The 10,217-nt window shown below is 34.2% G+C and overlaps 1 protein-coding gene across 2 annotated transcripts in view; it reads left to right on the top strand.

The window, feature by feature from the left end:
* Window positions 1–10,217, top strand: part of MTMR10 (myotubularin related protein 10) — a 57,527-nt gene that overhangs the window by 18,343 nt on the left and 28,967 nt on the right. Inside the window, exons 4-6 of one of the 2 annotated variants that reach the window (XM_017875393.1) lie at window positions 964–1,036; window positions 1,519–1,661; window positions 9,196–9,286. In XM_017875393.1, the coding sequence (XP_017730882.1) occupies window positions 964–1,036; window positions 1,519–1,661; window positions 9,196–9,286 (307 nt within the window). Of the gene's footprint in view, window positions 1–963; window positions 1,037–1,518; window positions 1,662–2,245; window positions 2,321–2,804; window positions 2,948–9,195; window positions 9,287–10,217 lie in introns of those variants that run through there. The other variant, XM_017875394.1, reaches the window with a different exon arrangement.

Here is a 10,217-nt window from a genome sequence, read left to right as displayed (position 1 = left end):
AAAAAAAAAAAAAAAAAAAAAAAAGTTCAAGCATTCATTTGCTTAACTTAAAAACCCTGGACTTTTCTGTCAGCCATTTTCTATTTTGTTTTATAAAGTATTATACACATTTACCCCTAGATCTTTCTTTATAGTAATTGTTCTGTAATGAAATATTGGCATATGAACTGTAAACTTTTAATTTAAGGATCTAATAATTTAAGTGTATTTCATGTAGTCATTCACTAATTTACCATAATTTATTATACTGTACAAATATTTATTGTACTGTATGTTTGTGTGTGCATTACAGTCTTAGGTATATTTAGACTAAATTTAAGGCACTTAAAGATACCCCTGTGTAGAGACAGTAGCTTATTTGGATGTAGGCTTGGGTGTTTCTCTTTGTTTTTAGCTTCATAATGATCACTGGCCCCAGACTTCACTGTAAATGAGAAGCAGATACCTGGAACAGCTTAAATCCAGTACCACTATTAGGAAAAAGTAAACCAATGCCCTACTGACAACAGATTAATAGTGTTAACTGTGTCCTTAGTTTGAACATGCAAAACCTTTTCTAAAGATTTTATTTCTAGTAGACTTTGTGCTTTAAAAGATAGTTATTTTCCACTTTAAAATCTCCATTGTGAAAATCAAACATGATTTTACCCATTTAAAATTTGATGACATAAGAGCCCTTTTTTCTTTAATATGTTGTGGCCAGCTTATCCAGATCTAGACATGCAAATGCTTGCCGGTAAAGTGATTGGTGATATTCCATATCTTAGATATTATAATAAGATTGTGTGTACATTTTAGCCTAATTTCTATCTGTCAACATTGGAATGGCCCTAGCTACCTAGACAAAAGCTTTTGTGCTTTTCAGAGATAATTGTCACAGTTTATCATCACAATATAAGGCTTATACTACCATTGTGAGATTATTGGGAAAAGAATTAATATGAACATAATTTTTTATTTCAGAAATTCCATTACAGAAACCTTCTTCTTGGTGAACATGATGTCCCTTTAACATGTATTGAGCAAATTGTCACAGGTACGTAGTATTCCGTACATACTCTAAAAGTGGATTCCACTCTGGAAGTATTATTTGAAAAGTTACACCTCTCAAAATACTTGGATTGGCGTTTTATTTCTGTAAGTTTACTTTTGCCATGTTTTGAGTCCCAGGAACACAAAGAGGGAGATGTCAATAAATTATTTTAAAAGGAAGATGAGAAATATATAACTTTTATTAGTTTCTAAGTTTTTTGTCTTCTTTTAATTAAAATTAATCATTAAATGTATCTAAATGGTGGTTTTATGCAAATAATCATTTAAAATATCTTCCAAAGCAAACTTAAAACCAACCTCCAAGTTCTACGAATTACAGACAAGTATGAAACATTCTTCTAGACAGGCAGAGCTCAAATGATGGGTGACCCTCCAATTATTTTCACTGAGAATTTGTACAAAAGGGTTAGTAACAAGAAATAACTGTTATGCATTTTATTTTCTCTATTTTTTTTTCTTTTTTAGTAAATGACCACAAGAGGAAGCAGAAAGTCCTAGGCCCCAACCAGAAACTGAAATTTAATCCAACAGAGTTAATTATTTATTGTAAAGATTTCAGAATTGTCAGATTTCGCTTTGATGAATCAGGTCCCGAAAGTGCTAAAAAGGTAATACTGTTAAGTTTTATCAAGTTCTGGGTTCTGTACTGTATTTACTGATTTCAATTCTGTATGGCAGTTTTCATTTCTCAATTGCTCAGATGTTTTTTAGGGGAAGTTATCAGACATTTTCTTAAGTAAAGTCAAAGCCAAGAATATTAATAGAACTATTTTCCTGGATTGGTTTATGGCNTTTTATTTCTAGTAGACTTTGTGCTTTAAAAAGATAGTTATTTTCCACTTTAAAATCTCCATTGTGAAAATCAAACATGATTTTACCCATTTAAAATTTGATGACATAAGAGCCCTTTTTTCTTTAATATGTTGTGGCCAGCTTATCCAGATCTAGACATGCAAATGCTTGCCGGTAAAGTGATTGGTGATATTCCATATCTTAGATATTATAATAAGATTGTGTGTACATTTTAGCCTAATTTCTATCTGTCAACATTGGAATGGCCCTAGCTACCTAGACAAAAGCTTTTTGTGCTTTTCAGAGATAATTGTCACAGTTTATCATCACAATATAAGGCTTATACTACCATTGTGAGATTATTGGGAAAAGAATTAATATGAACATAATTTTTTATTTCAGAAATTCCATTACAGAAACCTTCTTCTTGGTGAACATGATGTCCCTTTAACATGTATTGAGCAAATTGTCACAGGTACGTAGTATTCCGTACATACTCTAAAAGTGGATTCCACTCTGGAAGTATTATTTGAAAAGTTACACCTCTCAAAATACTTGGATTGGCGTTTTATTTCTGTAAGTTTACTTTTGCCATGTTTTTGAGTCCCAGGAACACAAAGAGGGAGATGTCAATAAATTATTTTAAAAGGAAGATGAGAAATATATAACTTTTATTAGTTTCTAAGTTTTTTGTCTTCTTTTTAATTAAAATTAATCATTAAATGTATCTAAATGGTGGTTTTATGCAAATAATCATTTAAAATATCTTCCAAAGCAAACTTAAAACCAACCTCCAAGTTCTACGAATTACAGACAAGTATGAAACATTCTTCTAGACAGGCAGAGCTCAAATGATGGGTGACCCTCCAATTATTTTCACTGAGAATTTGTACAAAAGGGTTAGTAACAAGAAATAACTGTTATGCATTTTATTTTCTCTATTTTTTTTTCTTTTTTAGTAAATGACCACAAGAGGAAGCAGAAAGTCCTAGGCCCCAACCAGAAACTGAAATTTAATCCAACAGAGTTAATTATTTATTGTAAAGATTTCAGAATTGTCAGATTTCGCTTTGATGAATCAGGTCCCGAAAGTGCTAAAAAGGTAATACTGTTAAGTTTTATCAAGTTCTGGGTTCTGTACTGTATTTACTGATTTCAATTCTGTATGGCAGTTTTCATTTCTCAATTGCTCAGATGTTTTTTAGGGGAAGTTATCAGACATTTTCTTAAGTAAAGTCAAAGCCAAGAATATTAATAGAACTATTTTCCTGGATTGGTTTATGGCTGTTTTAAAGTGTTCTATATAGTTTTTTATTAGCTTCTAAAATATTAAAGACTCTTACGTGGAAATTAGCTTTTTTTTTTTTTTTTTCATAACGATCCTTACTTGTCAGTTTCTTTTCTTGGTTAAAAAGGTTGAAAAGTTGGCAATATACTGTGATTAAGGTTTGGTTAGGCTTTTAATGCAGTACTGCAGACCTTTACCAACAAACTGTAAGCTAGACTTATGTTACATAAGATTTAGGTAAATATATAGTTACGGGAAAGGCCTAGTAATTATTAGTGGTTTAGAGAAATACTATGAATTGAGTGACACTCAACAGGGGCAACTCAAAGCGAGTAACTTTTTAACTGCCTTATTTTTCCCCAGCCTTCCAGATAATGTCTTATTACCCTACTTGTAAAGAGTCAAGGGCATGTTTTCCATGCTTTGCTTTACCAGAGGAGTGAAGTTGGTAGACCTAATATGCCCCCGTGTAGTCACAGACTTTCCAGTAGGAAGCCTGCGCGCGTGTATGGAAGTAGAGCAACAGTATCTTAGTAGAATAGGAAGTAGCTTTCTCTCAGAATGGAGGCAGCCTTTGTACCACCAAGCAATGAGTGCCTTTGTTTTCCATGGTCAGTCAGCTGACTGCAATAAATTTTCTGTTGATACCAAAATGAGGCTGGCAAAAATATTGTAAGGCAGCTGTCTTCATATACTTTGGTGAAGAGGTGGTAGATTTGTTTTTAGATTGAGAACCAACAGTTTATTCACAGGAAGGCAAGCAGGAGATGAATATATGAAAATATATCTGAAAATATGTGACTGTCTAGCAGAGTAGAGTAGTTGTAGGCTCCTCTATGGGTAAAAGTTTTCAGATAGTCTGTATAACCATGTCTCAGCATGCTGCGTTTCTGAAAATTCAACTAGATGACTCTTAAAGCCTCTTCAACCTGTTCGATTGTGCTGTTTGTGATTTTGGCATTTTACTAATTTAAAGTGCCTATGCTTATGTAGAAGGACTTTAGAATTCATGATGTACATAAAATATTTCAGACAGGTTACTTCCTCAAGCTTATTTATATTTGTAATTTAATTGATCAAAGCATCAAAGACCTGCTTATGAAAACCTTAAGATGTGTAGCATCTCAAGATTAGGGACATCACAGAACTTGCTAGATTGAGTTAGGACAGCATATTCCTAAGGAAGAAATTGATGCAATTGATCCGATCTCTTTTGGAGAGTTAAATTCTCCCTCTTTTACTGTATTTTTCAGTTGACACTATTTTAATGAGTGAAAATAATAATTTTTGGCCTAGTTCTTGAACCATCTGTAGTACTTGTTGGTCATTTTTGATGTTGAGGCAGCGTGCTAAATTTTGCACGTAGAAAGAAGGAGAAGATGCAGTTTCTTGCCCTAGAGAACTTAAATCTAGTGAAAAAGTTAAAGCATGAACAAATGAAAAGTAATGGTACAAAGTGGCAGCATAAAAGATGTATCTACGCAAATAGTTGATTTCCAGATGACCAGAGCATAGTAACTGATGTGGAAATTCAGAATATCCCCTATGTGTTGTGCTGCTGGTTCATGAAGAGAGCTGTACTAAACCATCTGCACAAAACAAGCCAGTCCCTCATATGCCCTCTCTTAAGACCAAGTTTCAGACAAAAATCTTTTCCCCAGTATCCTAAAATATAAAAAGCATGTGAGTCTTTGTCTTTTGTATAGCCACGGGGGTTGCAGGTCAGGGGAGGGTGCAGGAAAAAAAAACCAGATGCAATGAGAATATAGTTTTTTTCTGATTTACACGTTTCAAACACAGGGTCAAGTTGTATGTGGCTACCAAAGCTTGATGGCTTTGCGAGTTAAAAACAAAAAGTATGGCATATTCTTTTATTTCAAGTGAGAAGTTCTCATCTAAAATTCGGTAGTGGTTAGGAAATTATGGCTCATTTTTACCTCCTGAAAGCTTTGAATACTGTTTTCTTTGGAAAATGTTTTGCTGTTTTATCAGTTGCTTTAAAATGACCAAATGCATGTTTGGAGTTCTCTGGTGGGTAAACCATTGATTCATTTGGAAATACCTAAGACATTTATGTTTTTGTTTTGAAAAATGAAATTCGAAAATACTAAATTGGTTCACATTTTGTTACATGTTCTGAACCCTTCTGGTTGTCTTGGTGGTGGTGTTTCAATTGTATTATGACAAAATTAGTTTCTTTTGGGCACTTGTAGTCACTAATGTTCATCCTCATTATCCTCTAGCTGTCACAGGAAAATAGTGATATTTGGGAAAGTTCTGTATAAAGAAAAGAAGGAATTTGATGATACAGAATTGGACATCTAACCTCATAGCAACTTAGAGCCACCATTTTCTTTTGCAGAACCTTTGCTCAAAACTGAAGGGCAAAATAATAAAGATTGTGTTTCATGATTTATCTATGTATCTATCTGTGTAGATAAAGATAAATATATAGATACATATGCATAACAAGTGAAATATATGCCTTTTGTTTCCACTTTATTCTCTGATTAGCGGGTTGTGAACCACTTCTTCAGGAATACTTTATAGAGGTGAATTTCATTCATCTGATTAAAGAACAAGTTGGCCTTTTTATGAACTGTTATTTTTGACTTGAATCTGGTACTGCTTTTTGGTGGCTTTCAGGCCACAGAAATAAAGGAAACCACTTGTGTTTGCAAATGAGATAGAACTTAATGAGGTTTGAGTGTTTCCTGGATTTGAGCTTCTTCAGTGCTGTACCACAGGTAATCTTAGAAAAGAAACCATCCACTGTGGGCACTTCCGGCTTCTGTCCAGAGAAGGTTATCAGCTTTGGTCCAAAAATTGATTTAAAAGTAGTTTACTTCTTTTTCTCCAATAAAATATTTGCCATAATTTAATGTCTTTAATACCAGCATTTTCTTCATTTCCTATGGTAGCCAGGACAAATGAACTATTTCAGATCTTTCAAAAACTCTTAGGATGGAAGACAGGAATTTGGACTTAGGTTTTTAAAATAGCGTGTATGTAAAAGTGCAAAGAATGGGGCCCTGGCCTGCTTTCTTGTCTTAGAATGTTCCACAGTAACAACATGAGGACAATCCAGGTACACAAGTTTGTATGCCTTAGTCTGTGTGCCCAAAGAGACCCCTTAGGTCGTATGAACATAAGTTATACATTGAAATTAACTACCGAAAAACAGTATATTTAGTTCGAGTTCTGCTACCCCCCCAAAAAACCAGTAATTCAACTGACTTTCAGTTTGACAATGTTTTTTATAGACTTCTTTCAATGTAGATGCTTTTGGATATACTCATTGGTTTCCTAACCTCATTTGATATTGTGCTATTTTTAAGGGGGCTTTAAAAAAATACACTGTGTTGGGTTTTGCCTTGAAAATAGGCTTTGTTTCTTTTTTGCCTCATGACCGCAAAAAAACATGTCCATGATCAATGATATGCGAGTTTCTTTTCTGTAAACAGAGCATGTGACTACTTTCTAATTGTTTTGGGAATGTGATAGACATTATGATTATTGGCTTGGAGCATTTTCCTTAATATATTGGTAACTACTTTTGTCAACAAGTATTAGTGTAGCCGCTGTTGGACCCAGTGCACCTTTAGAAAGCTACTGAAGTTATGCTACAAAATGCAAACATCTTCAGATCTTTACTCAAGTCTGCACAGGGAGGTCTTTCTTGGTCTCCTTCTCTACTTTTTAACCTGCCTCCCTCTTCTCACTGTAACACTTCATATTCACCTTCCCTGCTCTATTATTTTTCTCTTTTAGCACTCATAGTTATCTTTCTGTATTTTTTCTCCTTGATCTTGTTTAGTGTCTGTCTTCCCACTAGAATGTTAGCTTCATGAGGACAGGGATTAGTGTCTGTTTCGCTCACTGCATCTCCAGGGCTTACAACATTGTAGGTGCTCAGTAAATATTTGTTAAATGAATGTGAAATGTGGCATCTATCTAAGGAATTGACCTTAATGGTAGAAGTATAACAGAACCACCTATATCCTACTTCTCATCCACATAACTCTTATGTGAATACCTTGGAAATAAAGCAACATAAGCACAATTAACTAAGGAGACACTTTATATTGAAACTGTTGTTGTGGGTTTCTGGAATTAATACTCTGAAATTGGCTCCCTCTAGGAAGGCTTGTGAAGAGAGTAGTGTTGAACAGACACGATAGTTTCCAAGAAAGCATAGTTGGCTAAGAGGAGTAGGATTTTCCAAACAAAGAGTGTGACAGAGGAGATGGCTGGGGCTAAGTCAGACAGAATGTGTTCAAACCTGTTTTTCTCTGACCTGAGATTGCTGAGGGAATATCGGGAAGGTACAGTGGTCTGGTGAGGAGAGCCAGTTTTGTGAAGAATCGAGAATGAGGAGATTTAATTTGTTATGCAGATGTCTGGGAACCACAGCAGATTATCAAGAGAGCAAAATTGTTAGTCAAAATTACATCATTAGAAGGTAATTCTTAAGTTTTGTAGATTTCTGGAATGTAAGGAAGCTCTCGGAGGTGCCATGAGGTGAGTATGGCCTAAGGATGTGGCTATGGCAGTGTAGCAAAATGGACAACTATGAAAAATGTCTAGAGAAAAGTGCAACAAAGCTTATCAATGGTGCCTACACTAGTAGGAAGGATGAGAACTTTTTCAAGGTACAGACTTCAGTAGTTTTGCCGCTAGAAATGCTTTAAGGAAAACTGTTGAAAAGATTAGGAATGGGAATATAGATAACCAGCTCCTAAATTTTGCAAGTGGGACCATCATAATAGAAAGCTCTCCTATAGGTATTGAGGAATCAAGATACCACATAAGTTTTAATAAGCAGGTTTTTTTTTCTTCTTGACCAAAACTAATGACAAATTCTATCCCCTTGTTTGTATATTTTAACTTAGTTAGGGAACATTTATTCTCTAGAAGACTTTTAAAATGTAGTTGAAACAAGTTGACACATGCTTACTGGTTAATGAAATGTGCATCAGCCCACTACAAATACCACTAATTTGATATGAACTAACAATTAACTTTTCTTACTTGCTTACTGGCAAAAGTATATCATTCTGGCTTAACACTTTATCTTCTTAATAATATTTAATCTTTTAAAGTAAGTTTTTCTGCTTTGTTCTCCTTGCATATGTCTTAAATTTCTTCCTTCATCTTTGCTCACTGAAGAGCATTTTTTCCCATGTTCTGGTGACTACCAGGGTTTGTAAGCCTAGAGCACCATCCTTCATTCTATCTAGCAGCAGTTGAGAATAGTAACAGCCATATTTCCATATATGGAGATCCTCCGAAGGCCTAGCCTGCATTATGCTTGTTAATTCTTACCACAGCCTAGGTATTAGTTTCGTTTTACAAGTGAGCAAACTGAGGCTAGATGAGAGGAATTGACTTCACACATGTTATGTAGCAAGTACTTGATAGAGCTGGGATTCAAGCCCCCCGATCTGTTTGATTCTAAAGCCCGCACGTTTTCCACCACAGGGCACACAGTCCCAAACCATTTTACTCAAAACAATTTGTGTGTGTGTGTGTGTGTATGGTTTTTTTGATGTACCTCTTTGAGCCACCCATGGGTTTTTGGAATTTCTTGCTAATTTTAATTTTTTGTAATTATGCTTCTCTATTTAGATTTTTAAATCCATGAGGTGTAAACTTTAAAGTTTCATGCCTTATATTAATTCTTTATAGTCCACCAAAAATGAAACTTTTTTCTTCCTTTATTGGAGTGGACATGTAGTCACTGACTTTTTGGAGAATGCTTCTTTAGTTTCAAGTTTTCTTTATTGGACTAAAATTACTTTCCAATTAAAATTTAACTCAGCAGATACTTTCTGAATACTTGCCATGTGCTAACTAAAGATAAACAATGTCTTGAGGGCATGACAGTGAATGAGATACCTGACCTTAAGGAGCTCTTTTATATTCTAGGTCAACAGAAAAACATGTAAATAGTGTCTATAATCACTGCCCCACAGTGATCCTCCCAGTGTCCAAGGCCTTATTGTACATTTCATTTAACTAAGTGTGTTAAAATCAAATTCTAAATGTAGAATTTTTCCTAGGTATGCCTTGCAATAGCTCATTATTCCCAGCCAACAGACCTCCAGCTACTCTTTGCATTTGAATATGTTGGGAAAAAATACCACAATTCAGGTAAATATGAAAATATTAAATATTGTAACTAATTTTACATGTGTAAATTTTACTCTTATGTTTACTGGAAGCCTCCAAGTACATGAGCTTTAATGATTGTAGAATTACTAGCTTCATACCTTAGAGAAGTAAGCACTACATGCTAAAAGAGCCAATAGTTTGTCAGATTATTTCTTGACAAGTTACCAGGAAGAACCTGTAATGCTATGAATATGGGCTTATAAGTTATGTCATATATTTAACCTCCAGTCATTGGCTTGTATTTTAGGATGAAGAATATATAACCTACTCTTTTTAATTGATAGCTTGAGTTAAAGTAATCTTATCTTTTCAGAAAACTGGCAGAAAACTAAAAGATACATTAAAAGCATAATCTTTTCTGGCAAGGTGTGATTTCATGCAAAAGCTAAAGTGATTAAAACTTTGTGGACTTCATTAAGATTCTCAAAATACTGAGTTTCTATTTCTGAATAATACTGATGAAAGGAAGATGAGCATTTTTCCAAGGACAGGTATATTCTGGACAGCTTTTGTGAAAGTAAATAGTTTTGTCTGTATATCTGACAGTCATGACATGACCAAGGAAGATTCCAGATGATCATGCAATTCCGTACATTGTGTTTCTGTACAAATGTAATTTTAATAAACTACTTTTAAAAATCTCTTAAAAGGATAGAGAAAACAAAGAACCATGTCTCCTGTTAGCCCCTTGTCAGTTAGTGACTGCACGTCAGTTAACTGAGCGAAGCCTGTGTTCTTTTATTTAAGCAAGAAAATAAGTCAGCTGTGTATTTATAATGAAAATCCATTCACCCAGCATGGTCTGGGCCATACAAATATATTAATTGACTGAATTTTATTATTTGTTACCATAAAACATAATGTAGTAATTTAAATAAAGGGTATAATAAAAGTTATCAGCAACACTATA

Source organism: Rhinopithecus bieti, unplaced genomic scaffold, assembly GCF_001698545.2.
Source record: "Rhinopithecus bieti isolate Rb0 unplaced genomic scaffold, ASM169854v2 scaffold_9876, whole genome shotgun sequence".
In the NCBI taxonomy this organism is placed as follows: domain Eukaryota; kingdom Metazoa; phylum Chordata; class Mammalia; order Primates; family Cercopithecidae; genus Rhinopithecus; species Rhinopithecus bieti.
This window is presented reverse-complemented; position numbering and strand designations above follow the sequence as displayed.